At 41.3% G+C, this 26156-nt stretch overlaps 1 protein-coding gene across 1 annotated transcript; it reads left to right on the top strand.

The window, feature by feature from the left end:
• Positions 1–254: 254 nt before the first annotated feature.
• Positions 255–19246, top strand: lpcat2 (lysophosphatidylcholine acyltransferase 2). Its single transcript, XM_071531598.1, has 14 exons — positions 255–500; positions 893–1035; positions 3514–3731; positions 4363–4475; positions 5188–5248; positions 6258–6316; positions 6835–6869; positions 7203–7257; positions 7736–7818; positions 8182–8307; positions 8987–9140; positions 9992–10090; positions 16396–16537; positions 17613–19246. The coding sequence occupies exons 1-14, from the start codon at positions 390–392 to the stop codon at positions 17789–17791; spliced, it is 1578 nt and encodes a 525-aa protein (XP_071387699.1). The 5' UTR covers positions 255–389; the 3' UTR covers positions 17792–19246.
• The last annotated feature ends 6910 nt before the right edge of the window (positions 19247–26156 follow it).

Raw genomic sequence — 26156 nt, 5'->3', positions numbered from 1 at the left:
ATTCTCAAAAAGCAGATCAGTTTGTAAGGCTCCTACGGCACCCTTGACCTTTTAAACATTCCTTTTTTTCTGTTTTGGATTTATTTTTTGCAGAATAATGTCTATCCCTCGGTAATTAAGTAGGTTTAAATGGTAGAAAAGGGTGCAACTTCAACCACCTAGAGGACTCGACCCCTGCAACCACACGGGAGGAGGGGCTTAAAAGTAACCGGAGAGCGAGCTTGGTTCCGTTTTCGTTCTTCTCTCGGCGCGAGTCGGCTCTGTCTGTGATCGGCTGATATGGAGGGAGATGAGAGAAGAAGACTCACATCAAGGAAGTAGGATGTAGGATGATAACACAACCTCTACTTGACAGAACATTTGCCTGTTTCCCCGTTTCCTGAACTGCAATGCCGCCGCAGAGAGTATTCGCCCTGCCGAGGCAGCAGTCTCTGCTGCTGCCCGCGGTCATCAATCCCTTCGTCCAAGACACTAAATTGGCCAAGGCTGATATAGTGAAAGTGAGTATGACCGTTGTTGTGTTCATAACAAGACAAGCTTTTCAGCAACCGTCGTCGCTGTCGTTGCACGGCGCGCACCATGTGTCTCATCTGGTGATGTGATTATACAGGTAGGCTACCGTGCAACCAGGGCCTAATCTTATCCGATGAAGCATGGGCAATCCGCTCGCAAAGCCTTGTTAATGTGCAGCAGAAACAATGGGACCCGTTGTGTGCTTTCCAGAAAGCCCTCCAGTGTCGTGGATTTCTAGACTCATGTGCATATTTTTGGTCTGTGGTGTGTTGCTGTCACACACCAGAATACTCTGTAACCTTTCCCATTGTAGTACTCATATAGTGTGTGTGTGTGTGTGTGTGTGTGTGTGTGTGTGTGTGTGTACACCCCTCTCCAGTGTGTCCTCCTGGGAATCTTCCTGGTCCCTATCCGTGCCATCCTCCTGTCTCTAGTTCTCATGGTGACATGGCCGGTGGCCGTCATAACAACCTTCATGCACCCCCTGAAAGGAGCCGTGGAGCCAATGACAGGCTGGAGACGGTAACTAGGATGCAAACACCATCCCACTGCACCACAGCCTCTCACAGATGCCCGATGCCCTCATAGGCACCAAGTCACAGCCCAGCCTCAAAGGCAACTGACCTTGGAAGTCAGAAATACTATAAATGCCAAGTACAATAAATGCACCGGACCTTTTCTTGGTGACATTTGATATGTTTACATGCATGGAGAATTCCATTCTTAACCTAGTTTTGAGTTGATATTGACATACACTGATATTTAATGGTTACTGTGGCATGGAGACAGCTTACTTACTTACTTCACTTTTGTTTTTTTACCCTCTGTGCAAGCTCAGACTCGCACAGAGTTATGGGTCCATTTTTGTGTTAGCAGAAAACCATCACACAGGTTACTACTGGAATTATCATTCCTTTCCTGCTTATTAGACATGGCCTACTAATGCCCAGTCAGAGGGGGAGGGGGAAGCTGCCCACCGAACCTTTCATACTGTTTTTTTTGCTGGTGGGCCGTTCTATTTGTGGGCAGGATACCTCAGGTGGACAGGAATATTCCGTTAACTGTTTTTTTCATGACAACAAGGATCTGAATCATCTGTATCAAAGGTTCATGTATAAACAGCTTAACCGAATAAGGCCTTAACCGGGGTATGGCCAATAGTCAGGTTATTCTGTGCATTCAAACATAGCCATTGGTGCAGAGATATATTGAGAGTACATACAGTATGGTGCAAAGGGACAGTGCCAAACATGTTATGGACAAGACTATATACACTCACCGAGCACTTTATTAGGAACACCTGTACACGTGCTTATTCATGCAATTATCCATTCAGACAATCATGTGACAGCAGTGCAGTGCATAAGATCATGCAGATACAGGTCAGCAGCTTCAGTTCATGTTCACATCAAACATCAGAATGGGGAAAAAATCTCAGTGACTTTGACTGTGGCATGGTTGTTGGTGCCAGACGGGCTGGTTTGAGTATTTCTTAAACTGCTGATCTCCTGGGATTTTCACGCACAACAGTCTCTAGAGTTTACACAGAATGGTGCGAAAAACAAAAAACATCCAGTGAGCGGCAGTTCTGCGGATGGAAACGCCTTGTTGATGAGAGAGGTCAGAGGAGAATGGCCAGACTGGTTGGAGCTGACAGAAAGGCAGCAGTAACTCAGATAACCTCTTTACAACTGTGGAGAGCAGAAAAGCATCTCAGAATGCAACACAGCGAACCTTGAGGCTGATGTCACTTTGGGAGCCGGTTGACACTGAGCTGAAAGCTGATACCTACCCAGTATTAGTATGGTGTTCCTAATAAAGTGCTCGGTGAGTGTATATATCAGTTTACACGTGTATATATATTCCAATATTCTGGGTATGTTTGAGCATTGTGGCACACAGTATGGTTGCAGCTGTAGAGGGAAGTGTAGAGAGATAGCCACTAAAGCATTGACCTTGTGTAGCGTGAGGAGATTTGACTGAAGCCACATGCAGAAGAAGCAGTCTCTTTTATAGGTTCATACACTGAAGAGGAAAACGTGCCCAAGGCCCAAGTTGACCTGCAGGGGAGTGGCGAGAGAAAGTGCATCCGCTTGCACTTCCGCTGAAGCATACTTCTCATGATCTTATCTGCACCACAAGCACCACAACCATTATCTGAGTTTTTGGCAGTTCTCAGAAAGGAAATAGTCAGTGACATTACAGGGGCTTGATGAGACAGATCAGCAAAGTTATATTTATGTTAAAGATACAATCCAGTGTTTATGCGATCATCTAAATGGATTTAAATGCATCATCTATTCAGATATGCTCAGATATGTAAACAGAACATGTTTTATGAAGGTATTAAACATGTGTAACTCAAAAGTCAGTTCAAAAATTTAATGTAAAAAATAAAAGGCAGTGTTACTGGGTCTTTTTAAACGGTTGAATTCTTGTGAACTTAGATTACAGCTTTTTCTTTATACGACAATGAGAAAACTGGGTGTAGGTACCAGGAACAGGAGAGAAAGCTTATCTTGTGGTGTCAAGGTCTTGCAAGCTCACTCATTTATTGCTCTACTGTTAACAGGTTCATGCAGTTAGGAAGTGAGGAAACTGTATGCTGGTTACTCCGGATATCAAAGGATTAGGTTCACTATGAAAGGGCAGGAGTACTATCCCAATACTGTACAGTAAACAGTAAAATTACACCATTTAATCTTGTTTATTCACTGACATCGACTACTCAGTCATGTCATAGGTTTGTATACTCTGGACAAAGGTTTTGTTTGACCAAGTTTGTCATAAAGTCTCAATCTGTACCACTACTCCCTGACCTTTCTTTCTCTAGTTTATGAGGAAGTCACTGGTGTGTGTAGGAGTGGAAATTCCTTACAAGCCTGAGCCATGCTCTGCCTTTTGAGCTGCACAGAGTCATTCCTTTCCCCAAAATGTTGCCCAATGTATTTAAGCTCCTTACTTCACTAATCTAAGGAGTCTGGTTTGTGTTCTCCCCAGGTTCATGTGTCGGAGGGTGATGGCTGCCTTGGGGAGGACGTATTACTTCTGCATGGGCTTCAGAGTGGTGGTCAAGGGCAAGCAGCTCAGCAGCAGTGAGGCCCCCATCCTGGCCGTGGCCCCCCACTCCACCTTTTTTGACGGGATCGTGTGCATCGTAGCAGGCCTGCCCTCCACCGTCTCCCGCCTCGAGAACCTGGCTACACCTATCTTCGGCAGTGAGGGACTTTTCATTTTTATCTCACCCTACTATTTCAGCCCCATTTGGATTGTTATTCAATACTTATGGTTTGTCTGATATGTCATGTAAAGTCGTATTATTTCATGCTGCTCAGTGCTTATAGGATATGATATGATTCAGTTCAAAATTCCAGGCATCCTATTGATTAACACTCTTGTCAATCAGACATTATAATCGACCATTACAAATTCAGCATAATCTGTTTTGTGCAGGGAAACATCTTCCTTGTTGTTTGCATGTAATACCTTTAAGAACTGGCAACAGGATCCCAGATGAGTATCGGAGTAGAGTTGATAGATAAGATTTCATCCATCTCGTTATCGCCAGTGACACCTCAGAACTTGACGTCATTAAATTAAGTATCAGTTAGAAAACAAGCCACCAGTCAGAGACCTTAAACTGAAGAGGCCCTGTCCAGTGTAGTGGCAACAAAGCCATGAAATGGGTAGATGAAATAATCTGTGAAGGAAACAACAAAAAACACAACTGACAACTAACAACTGGTATTTTCCTCTAACTATGTGTGTTGACGTGTGTGTGTGTCTGTGTGTGTGTGTGTGTGTGTGTGTGTGTGCGTGCGTGCGTGTGTTTGGCCTCTCTCCACGCAGGGTTTGTGCGCTGTCTCCAGCCAGTCCTGGTGTCCAGACAGGACCCAGACTCAAGGAAGAACACCATCCGAGAGATAGACAGCAGAGCCAAGTCGGGAGGCCGCTGGCCGCAGGTCTGCCACAACACACACATACACACACACACACACATACACGCCCACAGAACATAGTGTCTCATAGATCAGCAGTGTTTCCTTTTATGACATTTATTTTTTTAATTTGCGTGCAGAAAATCGACCAAACACGAATTGCACGAATATCACCGTTGTGTTATTGTACAACATGGCTGTGAAGAAAACTTTGACCTTTGGCTAAGAAAGCATCGGAAAACCTAACTCAGGATGTTGCTTTGGCTTTCCAACTTCCTCTGTCAGTTTCAGAGGCCCTCTGTTCTACAATTACACTTCCTTATTTGAAATTGTTAGAGAGTTAGGTAAAGTACGTACAATTTGTTCTCAAATACAAGCAGTGTTACTTCAATAAAGTCGTCTTCAAGTACAAGTAAACATAGCTATAAAAACACACACTGGAGTGAGAGGAAAAACAGAACTGCTGACCCCAAACCTATTCCAGTGCGAGTTCCTTTATGACAATATATGATAAAAGAATAACATTGGCTACTTTTATTAAGTTATTTTATTGCAAATAATTGTAACAGTTAAAAATACATTCCAGTTTTTGATCTTCTCTGTCTTGCAATTCCCAGTTTCTGAGACGGGGCCAGGCTGTAACAGAGAATTAAGCCTATTATTTCCTACCTTTGCTCTGTTATAAACTTCTATCTTTGCATGAGGCTACAATCAGTAATTATGCTTTGTTCTCCAGGTTCTGATTTTCCCTGAAGGGACATGTACAAATCGCTCATGTCTTATCACTTTCAAACAAGGTACGGTATGCAAAGAATAGCTTTATATATCTTCTAACAAAACATGTTCTCTAAAGAAAAGAAAAAAGGCAACAAAAGAGGAAAAACAACAGCCGGACCATTTTTGGTTGCAGCAGTAAAGGTGACAGTCTATGCAGCACATAAAATAAATACTACTACAAAACAACTACTACTACTACTACTGTTATAACTGGGGTTTTTCGCATCAGGACAGTTCATATAGTGTCTGAGTTATGTTGTCTGTCACAGTAAAGTCTACAAATTCTAGTCCAGAGGGCTTGTTTCTGAATGTGGTTACCAAAGAAGTAACAGCTCCATCATTTGCTTATAGCATTTGCTTATAGCTTATAGCACATGTAGCGTTCCCACTTAACATAATGCAAATCCAGAGAGCAGAAAGACCATGCAGCAGGAAGAACCCAGAGGTGTGTGTTTTCGTTCCCACACCTCTCCATTCACTCATGATGTGCTGTGTATTGTTTGTTTGTTGTCACCTGATGCACACTAAAGGGCTTCTGGAGAGGTGGGGGAATGGATCCATTACACAGCGATGGCATTTTTCTGCTTAATGTGTGAAGTTTAATCACATACAGTTTTAACTTGTATTCATTTCTACTGAGAGATTACTGACCCCTGATGTATTTCTTCTTGCATCTGTATGTTCATGATCAGGTCTCTGGTTAGAATTTCATAATGGTGGAATACATACGTAATATCACAGTTATTGTGATATTTTGTGACACTTTAATGGTTGCTTTGTCATTACTGACAGCAACTATAAAAAGATAGGTAGATAGATAGAGAAATAGATGCTCTAGACATGCAAAGTATGCATTAGATCAACAGCAAAGACCCTTAACACTCCAGATTTGTCTTCATGGATTGCTCTACCACCTTGATGGTGTATTGATGTTTTCTTTGAGCTCAGTGTATTCTGGTATGCTTCCTGTTGTCAACTCAGTAACCCAAAAATATTAAATCTCTCTCTCTCTCTCTTTCTCACCCCTAGGTGCCTTTATCCCAGGCGTCCCTGTGCAGCCTGTGCTTATTAGATATCCCAACAAACTGGTGGGTGATGTCGATCGTAACACAGCAGTAATTTGTTTCACCTCACATCTTAAGAGCCACATCTATAGCTGACAAACTGATATGGAATCTTTCCATATACAGTATGTGCAGCATCTGTGCCTGGTCTGTACATACAGTGGATGCAGAGCTGAGTGGGAAATATATCTCAGTGGTGTACATACTCATGAACCATTTGTATATTCCCATCAAAACAAACATTTATAGATTGTCAGGAAGCCAAATCTAAGCATCTATTAGGTTTTGTTATCATCCTGCCATGACGTGTGCCATTTCACGTCTTACAGATTTGGCTGTCTGCACTGTCAGTAGACTAAAATCATAAGAAATGATGACTTTTGAATGCAAACAGCCATGAAGACACACTGGCAGCAACACCCGGGACTTAGCTGTACCTCATTAGTACTTGGCTAGTGTGTGTATGTGTGTGTGTGTATCCTGATGTATATGTGAGAAGAATACAAATACAACTTGATTTTTTTTTTTTTTTTTTTTTTCAGGATACAGTCACTTGGACTTGGCAAGGTTTCAGCTCGTAAGTATGCACATTAGTCTAGTGATTATTGCTTTGATGTTGGTGTGCACAGTCGACAGCTACATCTGCTTTTGATGCATTCACCAACTTCTAAACTTTCTAACATCTCTTGAGAAGCTTCTGGTTTGGGGAAGTGAGGTAACTGGTATGACTTCTTCGAACCAGGTTCCCTTTTTCACCAAGCTTAACAGACGCTACAGCATTGCGGAAGAGTTGGAACTTTTTAGGCCATCATCAGTATTGTAACACAGTGCAACATCCTCTTTAGAACAACTTTTGGACCTATTGAATTCAGAAGATGTGACAAACTGTGCTGGTTGTATGTTTTTGCAGGAGGAGCCTGCTGCTTCTTACACTGTCCCAGCTCTACACCACAGTAGAGATAGAGGTAAAAGGCATTCTCTTTCTCCCCTAAGTGTGTGTCTCCCAATATATATTTTTTTCAAAAAGGCAATTTTTGAATGTATATAATAAAAAAAAAGGAAGGGGGGGGGGATAAGAATATAGATTTATAAGATGTTCTCCAACTTGCAACACCTTCCTGTCTGATTGCAAAAGTCAATATTGCAATTTCGGGCTTTTTTGACTAATTGTCCAGCTTTAGTGTCGATGCCACTCTTGGCCCATAGAGCTACACAGGATGAAGATAAGTGTGTAACCTATAATGGCTGAAATATAGTCGATGGGTTTTTATATTCTATGGAGGATCAACACAGAGGCAGATTACTATAATGACCAGAGGGCCAGATTTGTTTGTTGTTCGTTTGTGTTTTTTGCATGAGAGGTTAGTAGTTTCCATGCAGAGAGTTAGGAGTTTACTTCCTGCTTGACCTTCCTTGTGACCTTCTTTTTGCTCCATTTTTCAGTTCCTGCCTCCACAGATTCCCACAGAGGAGGAAAAGAAAAGCCCGGCTCTGTTTGCCAACACTGTGCGAAATGTTATGGCCCAGTACGTGTTCAATGAACTTTCACATGTATATATGCATAAAGTTGACTAGTATTTATGATAGCCTAATTGGTATGGCATGACACTAATACTGTCAAGGTTAGGGGTTTGATTCCCTCTGTGGGTATTCATGCTGCCACTGCATGTGCTTTAATATGGTTTGAATAACAGTGTCCACCAAGCGGTGTATGTTATGTGCATGACACATGGAATAGATGTAGTTGTCCAGCTCTGCACTTTTTACTGGCATTAGATTTGTGTTAGAGTGTAAAGAGTCTGGCCACTGCTATTTACTAGATGGGTGCATCACATGAACTGGCCACTGTAGGTGACACAGTAATTGAGTCTATCCCCGTCTTTTTGCAGGGCTTTGGGAGTTCCAGTGACTGACCACACGTATGAAGACTGCCGTCTTATGATCTCAGCTGGGGAGTTGACACTGCCCATGGAAGCCGGCCTGGTGGAGTTCACCAAAATCAGCCGCAAACTCAAGTATGAACTTCTCACTCAGGCACACTGCTGGGAGGGAAATTAACACTAGCCACCTGCCAAATGGTGCTTTATCGAGGCTGTGGCTAGAAAGTGTATTTGTTTTGCTCTACCAGCCACTTTGACAAGTATTGCTTGAGGGTTCTTTTTTGTTCTACAAAATTTGTTGTATTGGTAAAATAGTGAAAGTGGTTGGTAAAGTTTGGTTTCCACCTGACACTGTGGCAAGTGAGGGAAAAACACTGTTTCCTGCCCTGGTCACTACTCAGTAACAACACAGACTCAATGTTCCAGTGAAGCAAAAGCTGGACACATCCAGAATATTCACTATGTCCCTAGTTTTCGGACTTACCCTGTAAATTATTTGTATGAACCCCTCAAATGTTGATGTGTAAACATACTTGACCTTTCTTATCTTAGAACTACTCCAGTCCTTTAGGGCAAACAGCTTTGTGAAATGAATGTACACTCAAAAAAACTAGTGATTGGCCCATAAAGCGTAAGAGATATGACGAAAAGATTGTCATCATTTCTCTTAATGCAATACCGCCTCAGTAGCACTCAAGTGAGTGGTGAGATCTAGGCCTTGACCCGATTCCAAACTGACCAAACCTCACCTTACCTTACCTACGCCCACAACTTCCTCACCACAAGTCCTTGTGTCCTACTCGGTCTCCCCCAGCGTGAAGTGGGACAATGTGAAGAAGGAGCTGGAGGGCTTCGCGGCCATGGCCAACTCCTGTAAGGGAGGCCGCATCACCATTGAGGAGTTTGCCAGTTTCCTAAAGCTGCCTGTCAACCCAGCCCTTGAGGAGCTGTTTTCACTGTTTGACAGGGTGAGAAACATGTATATCAAATATTAGAATCTGTTCAATTTGGGTTTTATACAGTACATCTGTATAAAACATCTGTATCTGACCATACCCATACCAACTTATACAATGTATAATAAACTTAAATTCACAATTCACCATAACAAATGACCAATTATAAGCTCAAGTTCCTTTTATTGCCACACAGCCAGGCCTTTGGAATTCGCTAAAATACAGGTGAAAAATTGCTCTGACATTTACTGCACAACACATAACACACTTCAGTGCAGCAGTGAACATACCATAAACTTGATGGATAGACAATATAATGTGCAACAATCTTGTATATTCAAGTTCACAGAATTACACATGCAGGTACGAAGTCACTGCACATAACTTATAACCATGGAAGTGTAATTGGGAGGAGGGCATGGGGTGACTGTTGCTGAGGGTTCAGGATTTGTACAACTTTGGGGGAAGAAGCTATGATTGAAGCAGATTGGCTTCCCTCCCAAGGAGCTGTATCGCCTGCTGGAGGTTTGAGTTGAAAGAGAGGATTGCAATCATAAAAACAACAGCACGCAGACAGTAAAATAAGAAAAAAAGAAAATCCTCTTTCCCAAGAAGATTCATTTATTACATTATTATGGATCAATAAGAAGTGCTAGATACAGAAACACCTTATACTGTTTTCCTCCACTTATGTAAAATGGCATTACCCTATAATTTCCCCATGTTCCCTTTAAGATTCCCATGCCCAAAATGGTGACACTAGAGCAGGTATATATTTTGTGACCAGAAAAGCACTACCCATCAGTATGTTATATCTGTGCATTTAACGATTCAATCATTTTTTCCTTTTTGACCCCGTCTAGAATGGAGACGGCACCATAGACTTCAGAGAGTATGTTATTGGTGTGACTATCTTGTGTCGACCGGCCAACACCGACGATGTTCTCCGCATGGCTTTCCAGGTAGGATAGAAATATGCTGATGATGCTGCTGTGTTCCTACTAGGGCTGGACGAATATACTGCATTTGAACGTATACTGAATAAGGATGCACAGAAATGTGTATGTGTGTCAGTACTAACTTTACTGGGTATGTCTAGCCAGTACTCCCTAGGACCGCTTTTGCCTCCAGAATAGCCTGAATTCTCCAAGTCGTGGATTCAAAGAGTCAAGTGAACCTGAATAACATTGGAGGAGTTGTCCGCCATACCTGTTAACGCTAAACTGCTGCACTCGCTCCTTCTACTAGTATACTAGATATATAGTTTTAGATGAACCACTGCAATTAGGAGAATTCAGCAATGCGAGCCGGAGTCAGCTGGGGTGAGAGAGTATACCACAATGGGGAGCGGCTCGAGGTTTGGTGGTATGAATGTGCAGGCTGAACAAGTGTTACAGGACAGTGTTCACTAGACTTTGCTGCCAGAGGGGAATTTTGTAGGCTAAGTATTACAGAGAGAGAGAGAGATGAACCACCACAATCCAGTCTATATTGACAACAAGCAAAGTAAAGTACTGGGTGCTGGGGCATATGTCTTGTATAATTGTGTAATAGCATGTACAATGCAACTACTAAATAATTGGGTTGAATTGAAAAAGTAAGCATAAAGGAAGAAACTGATTTAGTGCAAAATGGAGACCTATTGTGTAAGGGTTTTTGCAGTTGCAGTGGCCTATGAACATCGTTTCAACTGATATAGTAACAGTAATATCGTTATCAAAGGATCATCGTCAATAGTCAAGTCAAGTTTATTTATATAGCACAATTCGTACACAGGGCAACTCAAAGTGCTTTACATGATTAAAAGAGAGAAATAAAAACAGATGGATAAAAGAAAAGTAAATAAGTAAAAGTAAGAAAATTAAAAACAAGAAAAGAGTTTCTGAACACTGAAAGTTAGAGTAAGGGAAACATTATAAAATCAGTAAGAGTGTTACAGTATAAAAATCTAAGTTCTGTCGATACAAGTAAATACATACATAAACCGCACGCACATATTTACATTTGGAGTTAAAGTGCTAAGAGTTTAATTATAGGTTGATGGAGAACATAAAAGATTTAAGCCTAGTTTTAAAAGTGGTTATAGTTGGAGCATGTCTAAGATCATTTGGAAGTCTGTTCCAGTTGCATGCGGCATAGTAAGGGAATGCTGCCTCAACATGTTTTGTTCTGACTCTTGGAACGGTTAATAGTCCAGACCCAGTTGACCTAAGTGTTCTGGAGGGCTCATGGGGTGCAAGCAGGTTGGAAATGTATGCTGGTCCTAGGCCATTTAGTGATTTGTAGGCAAGCAGTAGTATTTTAAAGTCAATTCTTTGCTTAATTGGGAGCCAGTGCAGGGACCTGAGAATTGGGGTAATGTGTTCTGATTTTTTTGTTCTAGTCAGAACTCTAGCGGCAGCATTTTGAATAAGTTGTAGCCGCTTAATAGTATTTTTTGGCAGACCAGAGAAGATGCTGTTGCAATAGTCTAATCTACTAGTTATAAAAGCATGGATAAGCTTTTCCAAGTCTTGATTTGACATAAAGCTTCTGATTCTAGTTATGTTTTTAAGATGATAATATGCTGACTTGGTAATCGATTTGATGTGGCTGTTAAAATTCAGATCTGAATCCAACATTACGCCCAGATTTCTGGCCTGGATTTTTGGCTGTATGGACAGGGAGTCAAGATAGACACTGAGCTGCTATCTTTCTTCCCGAGGACCGAAGACAGTTACCTCCGTTTTGTCCCTGTTGAGCTGAAGGAAGTTGTGGGACATCCAGAGATTGATTTGTTCTATGCAGAGACATGCAGAGTGAGTCTATGGGTCCATAATCACCCGGTCAGAGCGCTATATAGATTTGGGTGTCATCCACATAGTTATGGTAGGCAATATTGTTATTTTGTGTAATTTGGCCTAGTGGGAGCATGTATAGGCTAAACAAGAGTGGGCCAAGGACTGAACCTTGCGGCACCCCAGGTATCATGTCAGTTCGCTCTGATTGGAAGTTGCCAATGGAAACAAAGTAATTCCTATCCTGTAAATTGGACTTGAACCATTCAAGGACAGTGCCAGAGAGTCCAATCCAATTTTCCAGCCCATCTAACAGTATTGCATGGTCTAAAGTATCAAAGGTGGCACTGATGTCTAGTAATACAAGGACTGAGGTTTTATTGGAGTCAGTGTTTAAGTGGATATCATTCAGGACCTTAATAAGGGCAGTCTCAGTACTGTGGTGGGGGCGAAATCCGGATTGGAATTTGTCAAGGTGGCCATTTGCGGTTAGGAAGTTATTAAGTTGCTGATACACAACTTTTTCGATAATCTTACCAATGAAAGGTCCCACTGAGCAATTTTACGTTGATTAGACTTTTAAAACACGTCTAAATGGCCATAGCCGTCTAGGCTAAATTAAGTTTAAATGGGGTTGAAAAGTGAAAGTTTATTAGATGTCTATACATAGACAATATTATCCTGGACTATATGAGAGCTACGCATAGACGCAATGTTGAAATTACTTCTTGTGCTCAGATAATTATCTTGTAAGCTAATCTACAGGACTTCTCTGGTGCATATTTTTGGTATTTACAGATGTTTATTCATTGTAATAATGTATTTACTGCTTGGTCTAAAATAGGTCTATACATATCCGTAATGATCCTAGGCTATATGAGAGCTAAAGCATAGACGTGACGTTGAAATCACGTCTTTTGCTCAGTGGGGTAGGTTGGAAATTGGTCTGTAATTATTAAGTACAGATGCATCTAGGCTGCGTTTTTTAAGCAAGGGCCTAATAATGGCTGTTTTTAGCGCACTTGGAAAAATTCCTCAGCTGAGGGAGGTGTTAACAACCAGTAGTAGTTCAGCTGCCAGGCAACTAAAGACCTTTTTAAAAGGCTTGTGGGCAGAGCATCAAGGCAACAGCTAGAGAGTTTCAGATGCAATAGGTATGTTGATATTGCCCAAGTCTACCCCACACATTACACAACCACCACCAGCCTGTACCATTTACACCAGCCAGGATGGATCCATGGATTCATGTTGTTTACACCAAATTCTGACCTTGCCATCAGCATGTTGCAACAAAACATTTAGATTCAACAAACAGAAGAGCCAAGTGCCTTCTCTCCCACCACGCCCTGAGGAGGACCCTGCACGGTCCAGACCAGTCAGCGTTTTTATTGCCCTAGATATGCCCTGATTTGAAATAAAGCCTTTTTAACTTTAACCTCCTTCTCTGCACAAGAGTGCCTGAAGTAAGTCTTGTATGGCTCTCTCCCTATTTTGAAAATTTCAGAAACTGGGATTCGTCGGACCAGGCAACATTTTTCCACTCTTCAGTTGTCCAGAGTTGTGCGAACTGAAATGCCCTTTTGCAAATCACATGCACACAGTACCGGCTATTGGCGGCTGTACTCTGGTTAAGGTCTTACTTGGCTCACACTGTTTACATGCACCTTTGGCCCCCTGCACTTGAGTATACCCGTTGCTATGAATAAACCAATATACAGAATATTCCTGTCCACAGATAAAATGGTTTGCTGGCAAAAATGTATGAAAAGGTGCAGCTGCTAGCTACCCTCTTCTTATTTGACCGAGGTTACTCCTAAAAGGAAGGAAAGAAATGATGATGATGATGCTAATAGTAATTGCAATAGTAAATACTGCTCGCCACCATGTTTTCTGACATCAAAATGTACCAGTAACACCGTTCGGGCCCTATCTTACACCCGGCGCAAAGCGCAGCGCAAGTGTCATTGCTAGTTTCCGACTGACACAGTTGTCATTTTCACACCCAGCACCCACGTTGTTTAAATAGCAAATGTACTTGCGCCCATGGGTGTGTTGGTCTTAAAATGAGGTGTGGTCAGGCGCATTGCTATCTTGAGACAGCGGGAAGTGACTGCGCCATTGACCAACAAAAACCTGGTCTAAAGTCAATGGCACAGTATTTTCCTGCTATTGTTATTCAGATAGGCGCATTATTCAGATAGTAAGATGTGCCTACATCTGTTGTGTTATACAAACTCAAAAACTAATAATAATATGATGCCCATTGTTATTGCCACACAATGGAGAGACCCACAGCATCAATCAGTTCTCTCTCTCTCTCTCTCTCACTCACTCACTCACTCACTCACTCACTCACTCACTCACTCACTCTCTCTCAAACACACACACACAACGTTACCATGCAAAATAGAAAAATAGGATCATCTACTATGATTTGCACTTTACTTTGTTCCTGACATGCGTTTTGTTGCCAAATTGCCATATATTTCACCATTATGCAATGCCAAATGCCAAAAACTATGTGTCCCACTCACCATTACGCAATGCCAAATGCGCAACGTGCATGTCCCGTTAACCATCATCACACATTGCCAATTGCTAAATACACAACCTACAACCAAGAAAAACAACACAGTAAGCACAGCCCAGCAAAAAGTAATGAAAATAAACTGCAAAGGCGTCTTACCTTCACCTGACGCACAACATAGGCCTACCCAACGCACACACACATCGCCCTTGATTGGTCAATAGCCTACATACATATTTTATGTACCCTATAGAAACATATCGCTGTTATTTTAGAACTGACAGTTACCGGCAGTTGCCGCAGTATTTTCCTGACCCAGGTATCGTAAATGTGCCTTTTGTTTTTGGAAAGAGTGAACGTAACCACGCACTCAACATTTCACATTCATTCGATGTGAATAAAAAATTGTTTTCTGACTTGGGGGATCAGACAGTGTGAGACCGCTGTGAAGAGGAGGCTGTAGAGGATGCAGCAGGCAGGCTGCTGGACAGGGCTGTGGGTCTCTCAAGGCTAACGCCGACCCACTCTGGAGGTTCTGATGATTCTTAAACTCAGCAGGATATCTGATAGCGGTTGTAGCAGGCAGGACACAGACACACGTGTGTATTTGTCAGGCAGATAGGCAAGGCAGCAAGGTTCTCTTCACTGTTTCGGATGAAACAGGCTTTCCACTTGGCTTGTGGTGATGATGCAGTTGAGTCTGTCTTTGGAGATACTTTGGAACAAAGTTGTTGTCAGACTCCGTTAGCACACGTGTCGCGACCACGTAAAGTGCATGAAATCCACATTGGAAATGTGAGTGTTTGGTTTTGTTGTGATCAGTTGAGGGGTGTGTGCGTGGGCTGGCATGTCTAGTGTTACGGCTCATTACATATGCATAAAACCCTAATTTTGGTTCCCAGATCTATCCAATATAATTGACCGTCGTAACATTAACATTATTAAACTCAGCACAAATTCCTGAACACTTTAATACCAAACATGGCTATCTAAGCCCCATGTAAAGATAAAGAAATTGAATAATGCAAATAACTATTATATAAAACATCACAGTTACACATAAAATTAGACATATACATTAGAGTCCACCACAATGTGATACCCAAGGTTTCATGAGTCTGTATCAAAGATTTCTTCTGATTTCGGACACATTCCAATGTGTCTCATCTCAGACTCTCTGTCTCTTTGGGGATTAACAAAAACAGGGCTGAGTGTTGGAGTTTTATGGTTATTTACCAGGTCTGTTCCTTGATACCAGCTCTGAAGAGTGAAAATGGAGTGATTTACCAAGAGGTCAGTGGCCTCCTTTACGATCCAACCACTTTCCTGATCTGTTATCAGGGAAGAGGCTCACACAGGATGCAAGGCCCTTCCAGATGTGTGATGACAATGACGGTGTGGGTGCAGTTACTACATACAGTATATATATTGTTTAAATGCAATATAAAGGGTATACATTATAAAATAAGGTTAACACTAGAAACAATAGTATAATTTGTAATCTTAGCTATATCACCCAGTCTACAATTGATGTGAAAGTACAAAAGCACAGCAGGCTGTTCCTTAGGGCTATGCCAATACTGTAGGAACAGAGGAAGCATTCAGAGAGGCATGGATAATGTCAAGTCAACAATGTGTGTCTGTTGTGTCTGTTGTGGAGAACATGGAAGACTTGGAGCTGCTTCAGTGGCCGTAAGGTCAAATGTGATTTTGGACAAACAAGTCTGGTTATACGTCTTTCCATGTTATGTGACTGAAGTGTGAGTTTTATTGTTGCCCAACTCATTTCAGATTAACTGGACTTTTCTTTTCGTATGGTTACTGTTTTACATAAGCTTTCTCTTACCCATTTTGCTACTTTTAATATTCAGTTGTTCTGTTGTACGTTTTTATCTGTTCTGAACATTAACTTGGTGTTTTAAGTGAAATACAATTTTCTTCCTCGCTGTCTTCTCTCATTCAGTTGTTTGACACAGATGAGGATGAGAGAATCACCCGGGAGGAGTTTGCTGCTCTGCTGCGCTCGGCTCTGGGTGTATCAGATCTGAACATGACCAAGCTCTTCAAGGAGATTGATGCTGACGGCTCTGGCTTCATCACTTTCGGTGAGTAGAGTCCGTTTAAGGCTCGGTAAGGTCTAGCTCCTAGCTACGTGTCAAGCTTTTAGCCCCTCATGCATCGCCTCCAGGATTTTTTCAAGAGGTTTTTTTTTATGATTATTGCGACCAAAAATGCTTGATTTTGCAGTAGGCTTGGTTTTTGCTTTGTAAAATTGCAGGAATTGGTAAAAATCACAAGTCTAATTATAAAAATTATACTGAAGCGGTACTAAAGAGATACCAAAAAATGCAATTTTTATATCTTCCCATTAAGAAAGACTTGTATAATCTATATAATTGTATGCAGTGCATAATCTACATAATGTATAACCGATAAAACATGGGCTTTAAGTTGCCACAAAGGAAAATACAGTGCTTGGATTCCAGTCTTTATAAAATAAATATTACTATAGTAAAAACTAAATAAAACCAGTCCATTCATGAACATAAATCTGTATAGCTTCATGTAAAAAGTGACCATATATTGTGTTCTTCTGACTAACTGTATGCTAACCAAAGGTTCAGGATAATTGGAAACTATAGTAGTCCATCTTAAATGAAAAATAAAGTGCACTCAACTTCTTACACCTGTAAGGGTGAATAAAATGAAATATGTAGGAGATAAATTCTAATGATGTTACAATTCCTACTGGATTAATTAACATCTGACTTTTATTGTTTATTTTACTGTCTTTAAAACACTTAATATAATTACATGATTCTTTTGAAAACTATCAAATAAGGTTTATTCATTTATGTTTATTAGACTCAATACTTGGGACAGTAGCGAATTGTTTTTTGTAAACTATACCATGAAATAGGTCTAAGGTATATAGGTTTAAGCATTTCCTTGAGGATGCTTCTTCTAGGATTGAATATAGGCAGCAGATATTTATTGTACTTTGATAGATAAAAGAGAAGAAAGCCTTGTACATAAATGGCAATCATCTATTTGGAGCAGGAACATGTACAATAAAATTGTAAAATGCATTTAGTTTATGTATTCATTTATTTTAACTTCCCACATCTCAAGCTGTATCCCTGTATTCTAACGATCTCCTGTGTGCCTGTGGTTCTCCAGCTGAATTTCAAGCATTCGCCTCCACCCACCCTGAGTACGCCAAGCTCTTCACCACCTACCTGGAGCTCCAGCGATACCAAGCGCTCCAGGAGGCGTGTCCGGACGACGAGGAAGAGGCCAATCACATAAGTCCAGGGGACAAACAGGAGGACAGCACCTCCGACAAGAAAGACGACTGAGACTGAGGACGACCTCGAACTCTGCTGCAGCGCACTGAGACACAGACCACTGTTCATACTGCACTGAGAGGGCAGGCGCAAGAGTGTCTTTTGCACTAACTGATTTCTAGCAAACTGAACTTTTACCACTGCAGAGCCATACTATAGGATGACATGTGCTTGCCTTTTTATAGACACCGTTTTTAGAGTGCTACTATTATCAATTTTAGTGCCTTATAGAGATTTTCAAGAGCAACTGCCCCAAGCCACTGCACAAGAACCGTTTTATCGCAGACTTCTTGTTGTCAAGTTGTGTGTGTGTGTGTCTGTCTTGGTCATGTGTTTACTAGAGAAAATAAATGAAAGGTTATTCATAGGATTCAAATGTGTAAGGAAACTCCCATCTTGTATCCTAGATCTTAAGATGTTGTGTGCCATGCAGGCACCCAGCAGTGTTTTAATTTAAACCCTAGGTGACACTTTACTTTGCAATGGCCTTATTCTAGTCTATTAACCTACGGAAGAGTTTTGTACGTACGCAATATTACTTGATGAAAATCTCCCTAATACATAAATACATAATTTACTTTCAATGGTCTAATGTTCTACTGAAGCCATTTGAATGGTGTGTTACACCATTGTAAGTACATTATGTGTTAGGGAAAGTACCTACACAGTAATGTTATGTATTTACAATACTTTTCCATAGGTTAATACACTGGTTACTACACTGGAATAAGGCCTTTGTAAAGAAAAGGTGTTACCAAACCCTGCATATTGATTAGATCCCAATGATAGTGACAATGTTTTATGATTATTACCTGAAGTTATTTTTTATTAAAGTTATTTTTTTTTTAAGTTTATAGTGAATTGTCTCACCATGCCATTGAACTTAACCCAGCTTGGACTTAGCTCCGTATACCTTCCCCTTAGTCTTTATGAATTACAGTCTTCTGTAAATGACTGGAAAGATTGCCAAACCTCCACCTTTTTATATAAAGCAGAGAATCCTCATGCTTCTGTGTTGCAGTATAATTAGTGTATGCTTTATTAAGATATACCCAATCTGGCAACCCACAGAGGTTGTGTACTGAAGCTATGTCTACCAAGAGCAGACGTGCTGTGCTTTACACTTTTTTCCAGCGCTCAGGGACACAGATCTTGTAAGATGGCTGTATAATTAGCCAAAGGTTTTGCTTTGCATGTGTTTCTATTTGCATTTCTGTTGCAGAGCGTTGTTGCTGAGACAGCAGCGTGTATGCACAGCTTTAAGTCTACTAAAGCACAGCAACCACTGAAAATAGGGCAATTTGTGAGCAAAAAGGCAACGGTGCCTGTTCACAGGAGCATATTCCAGGGGGGTATGCTTTCAAATTAACTAGCTGCATTGTTATTTATTTAGCAGGGTGCATTGCAATTATGTGGATTTTTGTTAACACAGCAAAGTTTGCTTTTTGCAATAAAACAAGAGTACAATTTTAACTCTCCCGACTCGTGTTTTTTTGTGTTTTATTTTTTATTTATTTCACTTCAAGTTGTAATGAGAGTTTCATAGACTTTGTAATGAGGCATGAGTGCAATGAATGTGTTGAGGCTGCATCCTCTTGTTCTCCAAACCGCCACCAGGTGCCAGCAGTCATCCATTGCAATGATACCACTGTGTCTGTGTGTGTGACTGTGTGTTCTTGTACTACTATTGTGAGAACCAGTTTGAGTTTTAGACCTTCGGAGCGAGGACCTTTTGGCCAGTCTTCACTTCACTGATTCAGGTTTAGGGTTAAGGTTAGAATAGAATGAGGCTTAGGGTAAGGAATAAGGTCAGGCATGTAGGGGGGGGGGGGTTGAGTTTAGGGAATGAATCATAATGATAGAAGTATAAGGGTGTGTGTGTGTGCGTGTAACTGCGCAATAATCCCTCAGAGCAGTGTCATCAGTGATGGCAATGGACAGTCATAGGTAAGTATTTTGCATGTGTCTATTGAGTTTTATTTCTGAGTAAACTCCACACCATGAACTAGAGTCATGACTCCGAACATGAAATGCCTTGAACTGAAGGGTGGATGCAAGCATTGATTTTGCAAAGCCAATGGTTTGTTGCAAGAGGGAATGTCTATACAAGGCAAATATTTAAGTTCAGCAGATGTTACATTCTTCATGAGTGAACCCGGGCACTAAAACAGAAAGTAAGGCATGATGAATGATTCCAGGTATTCATCTTTATCCTCCACACCACTGAAGGATAAAGTGAATCTTTAATCTTGAACATAAACATTTTCTTTTCAAGATTTCTATCATAGTTTGTTCAGAGCACAGAATTTTGTGTCATCATTCAAAACTTTAAACTGATATCTATATTATGTGTTAATATTGCTTGACGTGTGGACGTTACTGAATCACGTCTGTTGCATTCCTTCATATGACCTGTCAGTGACCTAACATGTTTTCACTGTAAGGTTGGAATAAGGCTCTTCTCTTAAATGGATGTTAGTGTGAAAATATTATGACTGATTTTATTTTAAATTAAATTAACTATTATCTTATGGTAATTACATTGCAATCCCCTTTGGCATACTGTAGTGCAATGGCTGCAGAACAAAAGGTATCTATGCCAATGTCCATATTGACATGATCTTATTACATATGTGTTGATAATAATCATCTGATAATCATAATCATCAAGATTTACTATGGATTACTATGTTCTTTATTTGTGGTCTATTTATTTTTCATTCATTTTCATTAAATAAAATTTTCTTTTCTTTACTTATTTCTATTCAGGGTCATGCTGTGCTGGAGCCTATCCCAGCATGCACTGGGCTGAAGGCAGGGGAAAAGGTGACCAGTCTCCCATTCACACCTATGAGGAATTTAGAGTCTCTGATCCGCCTGACCTGTATGTCTTTGGACCATGCCACCCATATACAGTATACAATATGTGTGGAAAAAATAAAAAATTGGCAGAAGTACATCATTTACCAATATAGAGCGACCATCTTTCATTGTACCACCTTTCCACTGCTCCTGACATTTGACAATACTGTCAGGAGAGTAGTTCATCTGTGATGAGGCCATGATGTACTGCTAATGCCCACCTGAAGTACGTTGCTCTAAATACATCATCTTACATGAGTGTTGGCAGTATGCTCGCACGCACACACACACACACACACACACACAGTCGTATATGCACACAGGAGCCCAAGATGAATGATGGAGAGCAGGACGCTTCATTAAAAGCCCGCTGTTAGACAGACTGTGATTACCAGCTGTGATTTCCACCTTCAATTTGTTTTAACCTTTTCAAACGTACAGAGCCCCATTTCATTTTAATCACAATTGATGAGATGGCATAGAATCAATTAAGTCATGTTGTTGCCGCGCTTGTTTTCCTTCCCCACCCGCAGCTCCTGCTCTCCTCTTCTGCTCTTTTCCCCTCTTTCTCTCCCCTGCATGGCTGGTGTATATTGCTGTATCCATTTCAGCCCTGCCTGGGGGTGATCCTGTCTCAATAGATTGTGGGAGATATGCGTCCGTAATCAGATTTGGTCTCCTCAGGTCCTGAGAGTGAGTGAGCGGCCTCTGTTTGTGGACAGAAGCTGGCACGGCGAGGCCTCATACGGATGGGGGACTCACCGTGCAGAGTTGGAAGGAAAGGTCAGAGCCGACAGGCCTGGCCGCTAATTGATGTGGCACTATCGAGTGCCTCAATTTCACCAGGTGGCTCGGCTCACTCAGGCAAGACGAGGATGAGTCCTGAGTTCCACTCCACAAGTTAAGATCCAATCAGCCATTCATTTCACCAACTTTGAGGATATTCACCTACTGTATGTTGTTGAAGAGTTTGGCTTGTAGATGGAAGATATGTTATTTTTACAACTTTTTTAACACATTGTAGCCCAAACTGCGGGTGTATTTTACACCCAGTGTACACAGTCTACATTTGAGTGTGTGCCTGTAACCCTCCCTATACTCCCGCAACTACTCCCACTGGCCATTAATGAAAATAAGTGCTTTTAGTCAACTTGCCTTAAATGTGGCTTGAACAAGGTTCCACAGGTTTAGTGAAAATTTCACATTGAAACTCAATCTGTAAAATGTAATTTAAAGGGGCTTAATGGAATGAATCAACATTTTATTAAGCCGCTAAACCATCATGAGGTCTAGATAGGCCATGGACAATGTGCAATAAGGGAGTTCTAAGCAATCTCCCTCTTTCTCTTTTCTCTGCACACACACACACACACACACACACACACGATAATAATAACAGAGCTGATATGGCTGTGGGGCGGCTGGTCAAAACTATCTAAAGTAATAAATTAACTCTGATGGGTGTGTTCTTACAGATACATAGTCTCAGAGTTAATTAACACTGATAATTTTTTGCAGCCATGTCTGCACTCAAACACCCACCCACACACACACAGACACACACACACGCACATACACATCTTGCACCACCCGTGACTCCTGCGGTCTTGAACCTGGCAAGCGCTCTGCTAGCTTAGAGTTCAGCCCTTCAGGGTGGGCCTCAAAACCTCATTGTTAAGGTTTCCTCATCGCACCAGATGACACCTTGTTGATTCTCTATTCTATTATTCCATCAGGAAGGTGATTGTTCCTCATTTCCTGTGTGATGGTTTGGGAGAACAGTGAAAGGTCCGGGTGAGGGCAAAGTGTTTGGGAATGGTCTGAAACATCAGTGGTCCGCCACCGGTATGTGCTCACACAGATTTGTTTTCTTGCTCATTGTTTCCCATCTCTGCCAGTGTGTGTGTGTGTGTGTGTGTGTGTGTGTGTGTGTGTGTGTGTGTTGTGTGTGTGATTCTTGCCCAGATGACTGCTTGGAAGATGAACAGCAACTTTTCCTGTGTAATTATTAAAGGTTGGGTCAGTGTGAGGTTGGAGGAACTTTCATGGACTTTCATGAAGATGGATGTTTTGGCTTTTACTGTCCAGTGAAGGAGGCCAAAGCAGTGGCGCTTTATAAATTCCAAATGAATTTCAAATGCACTCCTGAATAGTCAGTGTGAGGCCCTGAGCCCGACACAAGAAAAAGCATGTTTAATCAGGGTCAGAAAAGTGTTCCTCCTTGGACTTCTAGGAACCAAGTGAGGAAAAGTGGTGATGATGCGTTGATGATTGTGCAACAATATTCTATTCGTCTGACATAAAAGAAAACCTGAAATTTGAATAGGGAAATATGGCACCTGTGTGTCTTACAGCAGGCGTGAGCTAAAAGTGGGGTATGGGTGAATCTGAATGCAGGAGACAGCTATGATCCTCATTCTGTACCTTGACACCTGTCAATCAATCAGGGATTTTTTTTTCTTTTTTCAGGGACTCTCAAGAGGACAGACAGCAATTACGCCTTATGAGAGAGCTAGAAGAAAACTCTGGTCTGTCAATCATCCCGCTGTCAAGCCTCCCCTTCTGTTTGCCCCCTAATTACTACCCATCACTCTAACTCGTACCCTTGTATACCCCCTATTGCTTCCCTCATTCCCCAATCAATCAGAAGTTTGATAGGTGTGACCTGTGTCTTCCTACCAAAAGATATAACCCTTTGAAAATAGAGTGTCTGCATTTTACCATGTTTCAAGCAACTACTTTGTGTCAAAATGCCAGAAATGTTTTAAATAAAACCCTGAGTGGTTTGGAAGTCTTATCTGTCCTCCACATTATAATTCTCTGTGCCTCACCTTTACATGAAAGTCAGACAAACTGTGACGCAGGGATCAGTCAACAGTAACGTTACCCTCATTGATTAATGTGGTGCTGCCAAAAAACAAGTACTACTTCTGCCATTATGCCCTGTTTTAACCCTGCAAGTTTTGCCATGGCGTCTCAAGTGTCTGATATTATAGTAGATGGAAGAGATTTCCAAACTAACCAGGTTCTTATTTGAAGCATTTTTTGTGGTCAATGAGACCACATACAGTATTTAAGCAGTTGTTGTTTAGGGACTGGCTGGAGCATGGCATACCGCTGAAGTTTTTATTGTACTGGCTTACACCTCTTGGTGGACACACACAAGCCACACTTTTCAAATGTGCTACATGCCTCTAAGTTAAGAAAAGTTGCTTTCCAAGACTGGACATCTGAATCCCATTGATTTTTTCTCACTGCATGTGTGCATGAATGAAATAAGACTTAACATTGCTGAGGTGCTTAAATCTTTACATATATCGTTAAAGCCCATGCAGAGAAGCTTATTGACAAGTGGGACACAACAAAACTTAAAAGACCCTCAAGGGGGTGCAGAACAAAACAAACCCCACTCCTTGCTAATACCATTGCCTATTTGCCATGTGGCTGTCAGCATGACCTAGTATTTTAAGTGCATGGAATAACAGCACAAGTGTTATTGTGTGAGTGACACTTAAAATTTTTCCTATGTTTATATCAAAGGTCCTCAGTGTTAGAATGTCTCTCTTTTAGTGAAATTTCAACAAAACAAGCACTTTCCAAATGTAAAACATAGGTTCACATACATAATTCGTACACACAATTTGTGTCAATAAAAAGGTGTCGTAAAACATCTGAGGAGTGGCTTAGTCATTCTGCTTCACACTGCAGAGTTAATAGGCTTTTTTTTCCAATGTGAGGTTGACATAAACAACAGAGTTAGCATGTATTACGGAGAGTGAAACTGTGAGGCCATCTAAATACTCAGAGCAGTGGGGGAGAGGTGATGGCGGTGTGTGTGTGTGTGTGTGTGTGTGTGTGTGTGTGTGTGTGTGTGTGTGTGTGTGTGTGTGGAAGGCGCGGGATTATAATTCCTTTGATGGCAATGGCTTATTTGGCGATGTAAAGAAGCAGAGGTACGTATTTGTGCACACATCAGTTTGTGTGCACTTTGTAAGGCATGACTGGGAGACTGAGAGAGAGAGAGAGAGAGAGAGAGAGAGAGAGAGCACGGGAAAAAAGTGGGAAAGGCAGAAAGACAGAAAGAGATGGAAGTAGAGATCTGTGTTGTGACCCCAAGCGGATGCCTGGGTCACATCCACAGGGTCATGCTGTGACTGCTGAGAGGCAATGTCTTGTCTCATTAGCCTCTACTCCTGAGGTCAACATGTGGCCCAAGGCTGAAGGGAGAGATGGGAGCACAGTAGAGGTCTTAAGGATTGTATGCAGCGAGAACAGGACCCCAGTGGATGATAGAGATAAAAGGTGAAGGATGACATCATTCTGCCTTGAGCAGTCCTGTATACCTCAAATGGTAGGCCACGGTTGCCAGGGTTAGGGGTTCAATTCCCACTCGGGCTTGCCCATTCTCAAAATGTACGCACTTACAGTTCTGTAAGACGAAAAGTGTCCACCAAATGGCGTATGCTATGTTCCTGTTGCCTTGGAAAGGGAGGAAACCCATGGTGACAGATGTGTTGTGGACTGGATCAAACAGGTTCATATTTAGGATCACACTCCCCAGTGAGGCTACCATCACAGTAGTAAGTCAAGCACAAATTCAACAGCTCTGCACACACAGTATCATTGGATTAACAAAACCTTAAAAATTTAAATTTACTTGACTACACAACACAAAACGCAGAGGAATACATCTGAGTCGAAAGAAAACAACACTAATAACACATTATCCTTCCTTATTACCTGGTGCTTTGCTTTACCATCACTTCAGTTATTCAATCTTCACAAACAAAACGCCCAAAACCAGCCCTCTTAAGGTTTTATAAAACAAGCACTGGAGAACCTTAAGAGGACATTCATTGACTTTAATGGGATGAACTGATCAACCATATCTAATAGAAATCGTTGCCCTTGGCAAAAGCTGGTGTAGAATCCAATTACACATGGAACACAGTGCTTTTACCGCTTCTTAGAAAACTCTAATTCAATCTGTTTAGTACAGAGAAGAAACAGATAAATAAAGTCAAAATTAAAACAGTTTTTAGAAAAAAAGTTTTCTTGTAATATGTGCAATTCAAGCACTAATATATAGAGCTAAACATAAAGAGATAGTAAGCTATGTATCTTGTAATATGTTAAATTCAAGCACCAATATAAAGCTTTTGTGTGGTTGCCAAAATGTTAACGTGGAAAAGTTAAAATAGCCTTTTCATCAAAAAAAATAAACAGCCTATAGCCTACAACGATATGCCATCAAAGTGTTCTGCATTGAATATTAGATTTGTAGAATATGTAAAGTCATCATTTCATGTTCCATTTTCCATGGATTAATCTTAATGCGCTCCCTGTGTCTGGTTTTGCAATGTGAAGTCAGGAGCAGAACTTCAGCTCAGACAAACAGCGGGCACGGCAAGTCGGCAACAAACTGGAGAAAAAGTGTTCAATTATAAAATATCACGTGGAAGAGAGAGAGGAAACTGATTTAAAAGCTCACATTTTATATCGTCTATGCTGGAGA

This window comes from Centroberyx affinis, unplaced genomic scaffold, assembly GCF_046629955.1.
Source record: "Centroberyx affinis isolate AG114_WGS23_722 - 3 ecotype Tasmania unplaced genomic scaffold, CSIRO-AGI_Caff_v1 ptg002101l_1, whole genome shotgun sequence".
In the NCBI taxonomy this organism is placed as follows: Eukaryota; Metazoa; Chordata; class Actinopteri; order Beryciformes; family Berycidae; genus Centroberyx; species Centroberyx affinis.
Note: the sequence above shows the minus strand (reverse complement) of the source record. Positions and strands in the feature narration are given on the sequence as shown.

Bases quoted from the DNA above. Each gene is read 5' to 3' on its own strand.
- lpcat2 (XM_071531598.1), top strand. From the start codon at position 390: ATGCCGCCGCAGAGAGTATTCGCCCTGCCGAGGCAGCAGTCTCTGCTG. The intron at 4,476-5,187 runs GTCTGCCACAAC...TTTGTTCTCCAG, and splicing joins CGGGAGGCCGCTGGCCGCAG to GTTCTGATTTTCCCTGAAGG. The intron at 6,870-7,202 runs GTAAGTATGCAC...ATGTTTTTGCAG, and splicing joins ACTTGGCAAGGTTTCAGCTC to GAGGAGCCTGCTGCTTCTTA.